Source organism: Camponotus floridanus, unplaced genomic scaffold (genome assembly GCF_003227725.1).
Source record: "Camponotus floridanus strain SB8 unplaced genomic scaffold, Cflo_v7.5 scaffold28, whole genome shotgun sequence".
NCBI classification, from domain to species: domain Eukaryota; kingdom Metazoa; phylum Arthropoda; class Insecta; order Hymenoptera; family Formicidae; genus Camponotus; species Camponotus floridanus.
This window is the reverse complement of record NW_020229414.1, coordinates 2,430,763-2,446,252: the sequence shown is the minus strand read 5'-3', so window position 1 is coordinate 2,446,252 and position 15,490 is coordinate 2,430,763. Positions and strand designations below refer to the sequence as shown.

Here is a 15,490-nt window from a genome sequence, read left to right as displayed (position 1 = left end):
AGAAAAATCATAATGATCTCCTTTGATATACTTTTGGTAACTTATTTTTGATATTAAACAATTCTAGCGAACTCTGTTGGAGAATATATATACTTCGCGTATGAAATCTTAAGAATCAATCACAATATCATTTTCATATATATTACGCAATTGCTTGTTTATTTAATTATTCATGTATATTTTAACTATATTTAAGCAACATAGTCTTTTTAAAATTATATAATGCGATTATCGAACTTAAAAATTTGATTCTTTCTGTCATCTTGGACTCACTTTTTAATCATTTTTGTTCAGGTAACTTTTACGATAATGATAAATAAAATCATGATGACGTCATGAGTTTCATTCTACCTGGGTCGTTGAAAATTTCTCCGGACAATTTCCACGTGGCTTTTTTACCGGCGCGAAACAAACGGCGAATCCTCGTAAGATAAAGCAAATTCCACCGTTAGTACCATCGACGGCCGTCCGTTGGCGCCACGCGTACGCCGGGCCAAGATGGCGCCGCCGCGCGACCGTATTGACAGGTGCCTCGGCAGCATGGCGACCAGTGTTTACGACAAATGATCGCGGTCGATGGGATTCGCGCCGCGAGTGAGTCCGCAGGCGGTTGTTTACGGTATCGCTGGTGAGATCGCGTTCCACCCCCGACGCGAGGACGCGCGTCTCGCGTCGCGCCCGCGAGTGACAGATAAAGTGCGAGATATCACCTCGACGGTGAAAACGACAAGTGGCGTGTGCTGGGACTGCTCCGAGACATCAGGTGGTGGAGGTGGCGGTGGTGGTGGTGGAATCGCTCGCTGGACACCTCGTCGCTCGCAGATTCCTCGAACATCATCGTCCTAATCGTGAGTACCACAATTATATTCAAGTCAGTGACTTAAACGAGTGCGTTTAGCCAATTTCAAGTCGGGATCACAGCGTCATCTCGAGAACCGCGTCATCTCAAGGTGCCGCGAATTTGACAGTGGTTTTGGCGAGAAAGAGAGAGAGAAAGAGAGAGAGAGAGAGAGAGAAAGAGAGGGGCCATCTTTGAGGCCATCCTCCGGTATCGGTCACCGGTGAAAGAGAATAGCGATTACGCGTGCGGATCGTGTTACATAAAACCACAGCCGGATCGAATGCCATGGGATGACGTTGCGTCAGATAATCGGTTGAAAGGAATATCTACCTATGCATCGCGATATGCGATTCCGCGAAATTACATCTCGTGGCAGTTCTTTAAATTTCTCTAAATTCGCGTTGAAATTTATTGTTGGATCGGCTTAGGTGAAAGATCGAAAATCTCGTTCGTTGCGCGATCGAATCTTGTCATCCCGCGATCTTGATGATGGGATTATTATTGGTTTCTCGAGACCTTCTCGACTTCCTTTAATAATTTCATTATCAATCGATTCACATTTAAGGATGTTTTGTATGTACAATCCCAGGAAAAAGTTGCTGAAAATCAATATTGACGAATATCCACTTTTGTATTTTGAGTAAGAAATTGTGTGGAACATTACAATTTGATCTTAGCTACAGTGCAGAGGTGTATTTTTTAATATTTATTGCGCTTTTACTGAAATATTCCGAATTTTGTTAATCGAAATGATTAACTTTTGGCAGAGAATTTCGCCTTGTGACAGATACATGGCTAACTTGATTGAATTGTATTTAATATCTTTTTAATATCTTTTTCGTTAGTACTTGTATAATATTATTTGATCAAATATTTCCTCTGTATCTAAACTTTTGCAAATTTTAAACAAATTCTGAATTTTATTTCCATGTGTTTTTGTCATTTGAATCGACGTGATTATACGATTTCCCATAAGAACACATGTTAATTCGGTGTAAATTAAAATCCTTATAACTTGTGAACGCTTTAGTGAATCGATTGAAAAATTGTACCGAAGATTCTAAACATATGTAAGGACATTCTGTACAATTTTCATTAAATTCTCAATATTTTGAAAATAGATACAAAACATCCTTGAGGAATCTCGAAAAAATTTTATTGATGAACGTTTCTCGCGATTTTTCGCTGGAATTGAAATAATATTTGTTTGCATTCACATTCCATTCTTGCAATCATGTACATTATACATTGTTTTTTTGTTATTTTTATTTTAATTTTTATTTTGACAAATTCAATTTCTCGCTCGTGTGAAAATCGATATTTGGCTCTCCTATTTTTATATACTCGGAAAACTTAATTCTATATAAGATTTTTCCACATTGCGCTTATCAGCAATTTATCGAGAAATTTATCTTTGAATAGTAGCAACCTCTCTTTCTCTCTTTTTTTCGTACATTTTGTTATCTTATCATTATCTTGCGCGGATAATAAATAGAAGGAAAATCATTATTGGTCCAAGGAGGAGGGGAGGGGGCGATCGAATACGAATTCTCGTGTCCGGCATAGTTTCAGCATCCGGGGAAGAATGGCTGCCCCCGATGTGTACGTAATTAAATTTATCGATCGCGTCGAGGGAGACGTGGTACTCGAGAATGCGCGTGTTTGTGGATCCCTCCTCGTTTTTATCGCGCGCTTCTCCTTTTACGAGAATAAGCGGTTCCGTCAAACTTAAGGAGTACTATTTTCCTGGGGGTTAAGCGAAACATTCGCCATTAAGGTGATTATATAGGGTGATTGCGCAGAAATCCATCGCGCAACTTCTCCCTTTTTCCTGAATTTGGGGAATCCGCTTTTCTCCGTAAAATCGATCGATTGTTTTTTACAGCTCTCAAATCAAGCTCGATTAAGTTAACTTTAAATGTCACTAGGGTGATTACATGTTGTGTTTATTTTTTTTTTTTTCCTAACGAGATGTATGATAAATTTAAACCAAGTTTGATTGAAAACAATTAAAGTCGCACATGCGTGAATCGCACTTGTCCGAACGCAAATAACACACAAGTACCTTGCTCATCGAACAAACTTCCAAGCGAGTTGACCTCCAGATTGGGCTTCTGCCCCAATTGTTACATTGTCGCCGTCTCGTCGGCACTTGTACGGCTTTTATCGCTTTTGTGCGCGCAGCCAGAATATTTAACGCATTGTAAAAGTATATAAGCTTCGAACCTTTTCTGCTAAACTTTTCAGCGCGTCTTATTGTGATTAAAATTTATTTACGCCTTTTTTAATATAATAAAGCGAGGGTGAAGCGAATAGTGAATATTTTTAATATTATCGATGATGTGAAAAATGTTAAAATTGAAATATTTTAGAAGCAGCAGAACGTATATGATATTTTGAATGTAAAGTTTATTAAGAAAGAATCGTAAATAATGACTGCAGTCATTCAAAATTACGGATACAGATTGATTTCAAAAATTTCACTGGCAGTTGTAGAGTGGAAGAAGAAAATAAATAATTATCATATATTCTCTAAAACATTGCAACTTTCACATTTTTCCATTCGTCAATGTCTTTAAAAATATTCATTTATCACTTCTCATTTTATATCCTAGAATGATTATAATATAATGATTATTAATTAACTATTATAATACAATAATTATAATATTAATTATGATAATACAATAATTATAATATTAATTATTATAATATTAATTATTGATTATAATATAATGATTGCTGTAATGATTATAATAGGACATTTTTTTTAATCATTTTAATTAAAGATAAAAGATAGGAAAGGTATTCCTTATGTCTTATAAGATAAAAATAATTTTCGGCATCGTTTGAGCGTTATATCGCATTCAATCGTGACATTAAAATGCGAAATATAACGCGACATGTTTATTTTGCGTAACAATTCGCAAACTATATATCATATCGCATTGTTATAGAGTTCTGTATCGTGCTTTAATAGACGATCACGTAACTCTCGCGATTCTCATATCACCCGATCCTCGCATACACACGTGATATTCTAGTTGTGGATATTATTGGATGAATACATTGAATATACGCGTGATTATGTAACTCAATTCGCACATTTGCGCGAAATAAACGCCCGAGGAATAATTCGTAATCTCTGCAATTTTCCAAAATATTTGTCTAAAATATCCTCTGCAATTTTCCAAAATATTTATCACAGCTTTCCGCGGATTTTTAAATTTTAAATCGACGTTTTAATAAATCGCAAGCTGATGAAGAGGCTCGAAGAGCGGAAGAATCGTTTAGATCTTGTTCTGGTTGATCCGCGCGAAGGCCGCCAATCGTCGCGAATATCCGCGCGACTGGTCTGTTAAGATTAATTATATGCCGCAACAACTCGAAATGATCTATTGTGTCTTAACGGCCGTGTCACACGCTCCAACCTTGAATGCAAGTCGAGGGAATTGACCTCGAACCGGATCTGGAATTTTTTTTTTTCCGGGGAAGGGTAATATGGAATTATGAAAGGGTGGGTAGGTTTTGCATGTCATGCTAAAAGTCCCACATACTTGGGACTTAAACAAACCGCGGCGAGTTCGCACAGTATTTTATAATTCGAGATACTCGTCATTTAGTCGTTAATTCTTTATAAATATACACAGAAAGAAATGTCAAATCAAAACTTGTATACTTAAACTAACGCGTTCATTGTTTCGTATATACGCAACAATTTATAATCTTCTAGAAGAATTTAATAATTTTAAATTTCAACAATATTAGCCTTATTTTAATATTGTAATTGTCACCTTAAGAATATATAATTATTTAATTCTACTTTAAGAAAATTATAATCTTTGATTTAAAAATGTTATTTTTCATCCAACATTGTTTCTTTTCCATTCAAGGAAATTAAATCTTAAATCATAAGAATATATTTTTCTCGATTGAACTGTATAAAATGGCTTTATTCGAGTAAGCAATTATTCAAGCAATTATATTTTTCTTTAATTAACGCGATATAATCTCATTTCAAGACTTCCATGTTAAAACTAAATATATTTTAAAAAACAAGAATGTCCTTTTTTTCGTGAGTTTATGCACAGAAAAAAAAGAAATGTCAAATTAAAACTTATATACTTAAACTAACGCGTTTATTGTTTCGTATATACGCAACAATTTATAATCTTCTAGAAGAATTTAATAATTTTAAATTTCAACAATATTAGTCTTATTTTAATATTGTAATTGTCACCTGAAGAATATATAATTATTTAATTCTACTTTAAGAAAATTATAATCTTTGATTTAAAAATGTTATTTTTCATCCAACATTGTTTCTTTTCCATTCAAGAAAATTAAATCTTAAATCATAAGAATATATTTTTCTCGATTGAACTGTATGAAGTGGCTTCATTCGAGTAAGCAATTATTCAAGCAATTATATTTTTCTTTAATTAACGCGATATAATCTTATTTCGATGTTAAAACTAAATATATTTTCAAAACAAGAAGGTCCTTTTTTTCTGTGTATTATTTTAAATATATTATTTATTTATTCGAACATTTTAAGCAACTTTAAAATATACATCATGTTATTCATTTTTTCTTACAGTTTTAAGTCAAATAATACAGTAGCGCTTTTATTTATCTTACATACGAATAGATATGTGAGATAATTTAAATTAATCGAGATTGACTCGTAACATTAAGTTAATCATAATTTTCTCACGTTTTTAATGTATTAGCTCGAGTTTATCGATTTTACCATCAACCACTGATTTCTTGATTTTCAGACTAATTCCAAGATTATTGTCTACTTTAGAGTTCACTTCTTCATAATTGATGGAATCGTCTGGAATAATAAGAGTCTCTGTCACTTTGTTTTGCTGTTTATGTTCGTCGCTTTCGGAGTCTTTGTAATCATTTCCGTTGCTATTTTTTGTCTCGATTCTTAATCCTACGAGTCCAGTCATATTCTTTTTCTCATTTGTAATCTTTGTATCGTGCTCGAGATAAAAGTCGCTCCTCGAAAGCTTCAAGCAATCGCGTAATTTCTGCATCAGATTCTCCGTCGATCCGTCAATTGATCTCCTGCAGAGTCGGATATAATTCTTTTTTTTCATGCGATTAAGGGCACTATTTTTTCCATCCGCATTCCTCGACGCGACCTGCTTATTCCCTTTGGCGGACTTTTCTATTAAAGTATCTGTAATATCCGACAGGTGAAGGACGTTCGCATCCTTCGTATTTCCGTTTTTGAGGAAAACTCTCGTTAGACTCTTAATCCGTTGATCTTCTGACGAAAGTTCCTTATCCTTTTCCGATGACACATCGTGCGACTGTTGAATGTCTCCTTGTTTCGCGAGCTGGACATTCATCGAGATGCCTGCGTGATCGGGATGCTTTTTCGATTCTACTTTAGCCCGAAAATCCACGTTGAGTTTCGTTCCATCGGTACCTATTGTGGGTTTTATTATTCCCAACGGATATAAAGGTCCACTGTAACCTTGCCCATCTTCGACCTTCCCGTTTTCTTTGCGAATTTCTGTCGGCACGTCAATAATAGCGACAATATCGTTTAATTGCTCCAGTTCAGTCGCTCCATTGGTTGCAGTTGTCGCTGCTTTTCCAAAGTCGGAAGATATATTCTAGAAAAAAATAGGAAAAGGGAAGTTTGCAACGTTATGTTGAAGCGCAATTTAAATGAAAAAAAGACTCACCGATGGTAACAGGTAGAAGAAAGCCGAGAGGGGAAGAGCAAGATTGAGACCCATCGTATCTCGATTCGATCAAGAGACCGACTGTTCAGACGAGCCAATCCCTACGCCGATTTCTTTATGTACCCCGAGAGACGATTTAGTTTTCTCAGCTGTGGTCACGCTTTTCTATTCGTTTCCTTTTTAATGGCGCGTCGCATGTAATTTCGTCTATTTACGACGCATTGTCTGTACAAAATCATCTTCGCCATTTGACTCTGCTGCGGGCAACAATCATTACTCGCTTCTTATCGTAAAATAAAATTTCCCGATCGCAATTGTTATTCGATTATTATTTTTTATTCTGATTAATTCAATTTGTTTTCAGTAAATTATTTTTTTCAATCAGTATTTGTGATCCCGGAGCTAATTAGGGGAAATTACACGGACCTCTTTCCCACAGGAAATCTCGTAATGCTATAGAAATTTTTTCTTGCATTAGAATTGAAAGGGTAGAAGGCTTCTTATCTTTTTTTTTCCTGCTAATTATCCACGCGATCGCGCAGCGAAATGTCTTCACGATTCTCTCTCTCGTAAATACGCGAAATAATTTACCGACCAATATTGCCGTCTGCCGAGATTCATCGATCTAGCCGGATTTTCAGCTATCGGCGAGTTAATGATGCGTGGCCTGAAAATTTATAGTGCGTATAATCGAAAGTTCGTGTTCGACTCTTTCATGCTTTTTGCCCTGATGTATACTTACATCCTGTTCGATATGGCTCGTTCGATATACTACTAAAAAAAAATACATGTAGACATTATCGTATCTCGAAGGTTCATACGCGTAGAGTGAGTTAGTTGAATATTATCGTTGTTATTATTCAATCAATATATTTGTCTAAATGCGTTACACGAGATAATTTTCAATTTCCTAATATTTCTCTCATTTTTTATTTCACAACTTTGTTAAATGATTAATAAAAATAACGAATATGCAAAAAAAAAACAGATTAAATGTAAATTAAGCTTGAAATGTTAGATCAAGAGATATTAAATGATTTTATATAAATATCAATTAAAAATTAAAAATTAAATTTTTAATTTATTATTATTGGCCCAGCTCTTTAGATATTGTATGCAAAATACGCGTAATGTGTGTACGCACTGATTATAATTAACAAACTTGTCGATGAAAATTAATTCGAATTGCAGAGTTAAAGAATATAATATTCTATTGTATTTAATATATAATGCTCAAGGACTATCTGCGATATGGTAATCATTATAATACTGCTTCTTTATCAGAACAACGAATACGGCATTGCGCCCACGCATGACGCCGTTTACAGCGGTTCTCGTTCGTATTTCCGGTCACGCGATTGCTCGGGCTTTAATTCATTGTCGCCGCCATCATCGGCGGATCATCGAAAAGTTTGTCGCGCATAAAATTCCTCTGCAACTTTCCCCTCTTTTAAATCTTTGAAGCTGATCGGTGGATCTAGGTAACGAAGGGAGAAAGGTAACGAAACATAAAATCGGTTAACGTTATCTTGCTCCCTGTACATTTTCATACGAGAAACCGGAAGTTACGAGCGACATTGTCACTGTTTGAGAAGTCGTAATCTTATCTAGGCTCTTTGCATCCACTACCGTGCTCGCGATAAGAAAATCCGTCGCTCTAAAAGTTCTTCCGAACTTTTCGTTCCAAATTTATTAATCTCTTATTAATCTCCGCTTAATTATGCGTCGTAAATAATTAAACGAGAATATACGAGATTAAAATTTTGGAATTTTGAAGAAGTCTTAACCAAGGCTCTTTGTTTCGAGTGAGAATCAATGAAATAGAAATCGAGAAATTAATTAATTTTTTTCGTAAAATTATTGTATTTCTTTGAGCGTTCAATGATTATAATTATAATCATATAAATATAATCATATAATTATAATCATATAATCATATAAACATAATATCATATAAATATATAAATATAATATCATATAAATCATATAAATATAATCATATAATTATAATCATATAATTAAATATTATAATTAAATATTAAATATTATATCATATAAATCATATAAATATAATCATATAATTATAATCATATAAAGAACAAAAACAGAAATCGAGTTAATTAATTTTTTTCGTAAAAGTATTTCTTTGAGCGTTCAATGATTATAATTATAATCATATAAATATAATTATATAATTATAATCATTTAATCATATAATTATAATATCATATAAATATATAAATATAATGTCATATAAATCAAATAAATATAATCATATAATGAAATATTATAATTAAATATTAAATGTTATATCATATAAATCATATAAATATAATCATATAAAAAATTATAATTATATTATAATTCTTTTAATTACATTATATATTTAATTATATTATATTATATATTTTAATTATATTATATTTAATATTTAATATTATATTTAACTATATTTAATATTATAATTCTTTTAAAGTAAACAGTTGTACGATTTTATTCGCGAGCGCGCTGAGGCGCTCATGCTAGATGGCAATTTGGCGAATTGACATGGTCGAGGTAATTTAACAAGCGAGCATACCGACGAAATTTCTATTCCCCGCGCAATTTCGCGATTACGCGAGCACGACAAAGATGAGAACGACGACGAACTCGCGTTTCCGGTAGAAACAAATTTATCGCAAGCCCCGCGACGACTCGTTCGGATTACCAAGATGATATCAGTCATTTTACCACGGTAATTAACGCCACCGGTTGCATAGACGTGCGCGAGTAACCTCGAGAGCTCTTGGTTTCCAATGAGCAGATGCATATTGCAATTAAATGCCGCTATCATTAATCATCCAGATATAAACTATCACGCAAGAAGAGGTGTACGTATGCATGTGTGTGGTTATAATTTTCGATTTATTCAATTTCGATTCAAAATGTTCTTCAATCTTAGAAAATTTTACTCACTTTTTCTCGAGAAAAATTCAATTATACGCTTCTCTCGGTTATTTTCCCTCTCTATTTTTTTATAATATAATTTTTATTATATTATAATAATTATATTATAATAATTTATTATATTATAATAATTATATTATAATAATTTATTATATTTATTATATTTATTATATTATAAAAAAATAGGGAGAGGGAAAATAACTTTGAAACATTTTATAATATAATTTATTTTTAATAAATATTTGTAATATTTTTATGAAATATTTATATTTTTTAATTTTATTTATATTAACGTTATAAATAACAATTTACTTGAATTCTGTTAGGAATTATAGAGCCATTTAAAGTAGAATTTGAGGACACCATTTTTTTGTTCGATGCAAATAGAAACAGATGTGGCTAACGATGGATATTTTTATTGAATGAAAAATTGCAAGCTATTATAAATTGAAAACGGCCAATCGGACGGAACAATCCAATCGAGTAATGTAATGGAGAGCTGCGCTTCTTCTCCATCCTTTCCCTCGCCTTATACTCGTACGTCGCTTTACGAGATACGACTTTAAACGTTTGTCGAGGGAAAGGAAGGATTTACGATGGAAATAATTTCCAGAACGCTCTCCAGAATTTATTCGGCCACCGTGCTGTTAACGGCTGCCATCTCGTAAAATCTTGACTCTTTTCTTCCTCTCCTCGCGGTTCATTGACTTCGTTTACGAGGAGCGTTCTCCGTTTCCGACCTCTCGCCGCAATCATTTGCAATTATTCGCACAAGTTGCTTCAGGAATAATTAAACGTTCGTAAAAAGAGTCAACGGCAGCCAAAGATACCTTAATCGTTGTTTACGTTTTCCAAATATCTTTTTAATCAAATGTTATATTGTAGAAATCAGGTTTCATTGCGGAAAAAATTAGTTCGGCAAAAAATAGGTATCGTTTCTTCGTTCGTTGACGGCCTCGCACGCGAGAAAATATTTAGACGAGCAACACGCATCCCTTCTCGAAAATCGCCGACAGGCGAAACGAGCGATTTCGCATCGGCCTGTTGTTCCACGCTGCTTTTTCTGCGACCGATAATAAGCGGTCGCGTTAAATTGGCCGATCATTTCAGGTGAGCCTGCCTACGCGGACCTAGCAGTTAACATCCACCTTCGTCCGGTTATTATCCCGCGGGACGCGGCCACCTCCTGCATCCCCTTTCCTTCTGTAGTCGTTTTCCATTCCGCATCTCATCGAGAAAGACATACAACGGCGAGCAATAGGAATATAAGGCCACGTTGCGAGAATATGTTGCCTGACTGTCACTTTTACTTAACATGCAATAATTTAAAGAATGTCAAGAATTATACATCTTGTCAAATGTATTTTTTCTTTTACATATTTCACAAATTTTTAAAATCTTTTATGCGTTCTCTGATTCAATCAGCTGATCAAGTTTGCTTCATTAGAATTATACATCTTGTCAAATGTATTCTTTGTTTTACAAATTTAAAAAATTTTTTAAATCTTTTATGCATTATCTGATTCAATCAGCTGATCGAGTTTGCTTCATCAGAATTATACAACATGTCAAATGTATTCTTTCTTTTACAGATTTTACAAATTTTTAAAATCTTTTATTCGTTATCTGATTCAATCAGCTGATCGAGTTTGCTTCATCAGAATTATACAACTTGTCAAATGTATTCTTTCTTTTACAGATTTTACAAATTTTTAAAATCTTTTACGCGTTATCTGATTCAATCAGCTGATCGAGTTTGCTTCATTAGAATTATACATCTTGTCAAATGTATTCTTTGTTTTACATATTTCACAAATTTTTAAAATCTTTTATGCGTTCTCTGATTCAATCAGCTGATCAAGTCAGCTGATCAAGTTTGCTTCATTAGAATTATACATCTTGTCAAATGTATTCTTTGTTTTACAAATTTAAAAAATTTTTTAAATCTTTTATGCATTATCTGATTCAATCAGCTGATCGAGTTTGCTTCATCAGAATTATACAACATGTCAAATGTATTCTTTCTTTTACAGATTTTACAAATTTTTAAAATCTTTTATTCGTTATCTGATTCAATCAGCTGATCGAGTTTGCTTCATCAGAATTATACAACTTGTCAAATGTATTCTTTCTTTTACAGATTTTACAAATTTTTAAAATCTTTTACGCGTTATCTGATTCAATCAGCTGATCGAGTTTGCTTCATTAGAATTATACATCTTGTCAAATGTATTCTTTGTTTTACATATTTCACAAATTTTTAAAATCTTTTATGCGTTCTCTGATTCAATCAGCTGATCAAGTCAGCTGATCAAGTTTGCTTCATTAGAATTATACATCTTGTCAAGTGTATTCTTTCTTTTACAGATTTTACAAATTTTTAAAATCTTTTATTCGTTATCTTATTCAATCAGCTGATCAAGTTTGCTTCATCAGAATTATACAACTTGTCAAATGTATTCTTTCTTTTACAGATTTTACAAATTTTTAAAATCTTTTATGCGTTCTCTGATTCAATCAGCTGATCGAGTTTGCTTCATCAGAATTATACAACTTGTCAAATGTATTCTTTCTTTTACAGATTTTACAAATTTTTAAAATCTTTTATTCGTTATCTTATTCAATCAGCTGATCAAGTTTGCTTCATCAGAATTATACAACTTGTCTGTCAAATGTATTCTTTCTTTTACAGATTTTACAAATTTTTAAAATCTTTTATGCGTTCTCTGATTCAATCAGCTGATCGAGTTTGCTTCATCAGAATTATACAACTTGTCAAATGTATTCTTTCTTTTACAGATTTTACAAATTTTTATCTTTTATGCGTTATCTGATTCAATCAGCTGATCGAGTTTGCTTCATCATTACCTGAAGAATATATATATATAATAATTAAATTTGTCTTGACACCAAATAAAAAGTTTAAAAGCACGATATGAAACAAAAGTACGTGTAAATGCGTGCGATTTCATAACGATATATCGAACGGATGATCATCAAAGTCAAAAACACTCTACTTTGGACATGTAATTTTTCTATTTTTCTGTCGCTTCTCGTTACTTGTCGTTCGCGCTTGCGGAAAAGGAGGCGAACCAGAGACGAGAGAGTGCAACGAGCCGTGTCTCGTTCGATTTCTCAGATATTTCAAGCCACTTATTACGCGCGGTCTCTCGCTCCTTAGATAGCGAGGAAGATTTCCCTCTTGTTTCTCTTCCACATCTCCTCTCCTCCATCGTGTCCCTTTATATCTCTCCCACGATGTGCTCTCATCCTGCTACTCCATCCGCCGTGTTCTTGTGTCCGACGCGCTTTTACACGCAGCTGCAATTGTAGAAAAGAAACTTCAACCGGAGCAAGAAACTTCCACCGCGCGGCCTCTTTTTCTTTCGCGCAAGATTGTATCTCGGAACGAATCATGGCTTCGTGTCGAAGGGTGTTATACGTTTACACGAGCGACGAAAGAAGTTTTCGTGGAATGAAAATCTCTCGGTGCTTTATGTGTGTCTTGGAAAGAGACATCTCCCTCGGAGAAAGTCGCGAACTCTTGCAAGAGACATTCCGACTGTGACTTATTTACGACAAAAAATAACCGTTTCATTGTTCATTAAGAGATTCTTGAACTGTAGAGTAATTTATAATTGACGCATATTTTTTGTTCGAATATAATTTTATTTAAAAAAAATCAACAAAAAAAAAATAATCTTTTGAGGCATGTTCGAAGACATCCTGTTCTTTCCCTTTGTTTCTTTAGGAAGACGTTTTTCGCGCAGCTAAAGTAGATTAATCCGCAAACAGAGATCGCGTCTGCCTAATTCATCTCGATTGTACCTTCCGGCTAGTTAAGTCTGTGTTTGCTTGGATCTTTTCTCTTTCCACGTCACCGGTGCGCATATCCTATTAGCTGTCGTAACTAGCGCGAGAAACGACTAGTCTACTTGACCTTATCCGGTGGGTTCAACGCTTTCCATATTATCAGGAACATCCTTTTCAAAACGTCGCGTCTGCAAATTGGCGTAAAGTGCTCGAGCGACAATAACGCCGTTCTTCTTTCCGTCTCTATTCCTTCTCGCTCTCCCGTCTGTCTTCTTCAATCTCTTCTCCTCGTCTCGTCGCGGCTCGCCGTGGGTGGTGGATGATTCAACCGCGAGTACTGTTACGTTCGCTGAAGAACGAAGCTTTGTTCTTCAGGTAGTTTATGAGGCAAATTAGGGGTTGATCAGCTGATCGGATTAGACAACACTCGAGAGATTTTCAAAATTTGTGAAACAAACAAAAAATAATCGCATTGAGAAAAAATCTGGTTGCATTAATTAGACATTTGATAGATTCCAGTATGTCTGTTGGAAAATGGACGAATCAGAATTTCTTTGGAAATTATCAGATGAGTATGATTAATTTTTTCCTATTAAATTTACTAAATTTTCTCTTGTTAATAATATTAAATTTACTTAAAAAATGGCATCATTGTGTCCATGTGTAGTTAACATAACAAGAAGTTTTATAGATCCAATTCGAAAATATTAATCAAATCCTTGCAGTAAAATCTATTAAACTTCTAGTTATAAAAAATCGAGTCTTATTATGATTGGAAATTCTGCTTGGTTTAATCAAAATGCCTTCTATCAGATACGTTTTGTTGATACAATCAAACGATTTCTTTAATGCGTACACAGAGAAAAATGTATACTGTATTCAAGTAAATATTATTTATTTTAAGTATACCATAAGTTTGTATATCCGCAAATATATCATAAGTTTGCCACAAGCATTAAATTTAATTGAATATATTCTTGATTTTAGTAAGTGCAGTATTTTAGTCAAGAATATTAAATTAAAACAAAAATAAAAAAGATTAAAATTCCTAAATTTGAGATCTTATATTGGTTGGTCCTTAAAATAAGCCTGTGTTTTTATTGTTATTTGATTAAAACAAAAATTTGGTTTGCTTACTACAAGAGTTGACGTAAAGTAAGTTTGATTTTTCTTTGATACAACTTTACAATATTCTTGGAGAAAAAATAAATTCTTATTTTGAGTGATAATGAGATTTTCTAACACTTGTGATGAATATATTTTAAGACTATTATTAAGAATATATTCTTTGTTGAGGAAAACTATTACTTAAAAAAAGAAAAATAAACGGAATAATCGCTTTTTTTGGCAGTAGAATGATATTTTTCTCTGTGTATACATTCGACAGGACGTACAATTTTTGACTCTGGATCATTTTTTAATAATTACATTTTTTTTAATAATTAGTGGCTCTTCCTGTTTTGCATGAAATTCATTAAAGATGATGTATGATGGCAATTACGTAATAATGTCGAGAGCGCATCAGATCCCGGTTCTCTCTTATGGTATTGACCTTTCCATGCGCGCACGTGCTTCCGTGAGCCTTAAAATAGACAAAGTTGAGTGGCGACAAATAAGATCGGGCTGTGCATATATAAGAACGAGGTTAAGTCGACCCTTCAATAAGTTCCCAGAAGATCTAGGATGATTAATTTCGCGGCGGTTTCATGTCATCGTTAATCATCCTTCAATCTGAGCTCTCAAGTAGAGCTTGTACGAGCGTTTCCAAAATACTTTCACACCGAGAAGATATGATCCCGAATTAATTAATTAATTATCCAGCGAAATTGTCAAAATTAGACCAAAAGAGAGTTGTTGCTTCAAAAATGAAGAAGCAAAAATGGTGCCTTTTAAATAAAAAAGAAATAATAAAGAAAATAAATAATTTAAATAATAAAGAAATTGTACATGAATTATAAATATCTTTCTAGCGTTCTCATCGAGATATCGCAGATGAAAGTGATGGACGTACATCTCGGTTCACGTGCGACAACGAATAGATAATAAAAGTCCGTCCGGACCTTCACCGCAGAATAATAGACTGTTAACGAAGTCGCGCGCGTTCGCGCTTACATTTACATTGCTGATCGCGCCAGCCACCGGATCGAGGCTGTGGCCGTAGCCACCGTTGATTCCCGACAGC

At 33.8% G+C, this 15,490-nt stretch overlaps 2 protein-coding genes across 2 annotated transcripts in view; one reads left to right on the top strand and one right to left on the bottom strand.

The window, feature by feature from the left end:
- The first annotated feature begins 485 nt into the window (after nt 1-485).
- LOC105253398 (focal adhesion kinase 1) overlaps nt 486-15,490 on the top strand; it is a 68,882-nt gene continuing 53,877 nt past the window's right edge. The window contains exon 1 of the mRNA XM_011261417.3: nt 486-848. The gene's annotated coding sequence lies outside the window, so the exon portion shown is untranslated. The remainder of the gene's footprint in view (nt 849-15,490) is intronic.
- LOC105253397 (hypothetical protein) lies at nt 5,469-6,705 on the bottom strand. Its single transcript, XM_011261412.3, has 2 exons — nt 6,550-6,705; nt 5,469-6,477 (listed from the first exon to the last, which is right to left on the bottom strand). Exons 1-2 carry the CDS (start codon nt 6,601-6,603, stop codon nt 5,563-5,565), a joined length of 969 nt encoding a protein of 322 aa, XP_011259714.2. The 5' UTR covers nt 6,604-6,705; the 3' UTR covers nt 5,469-5,562.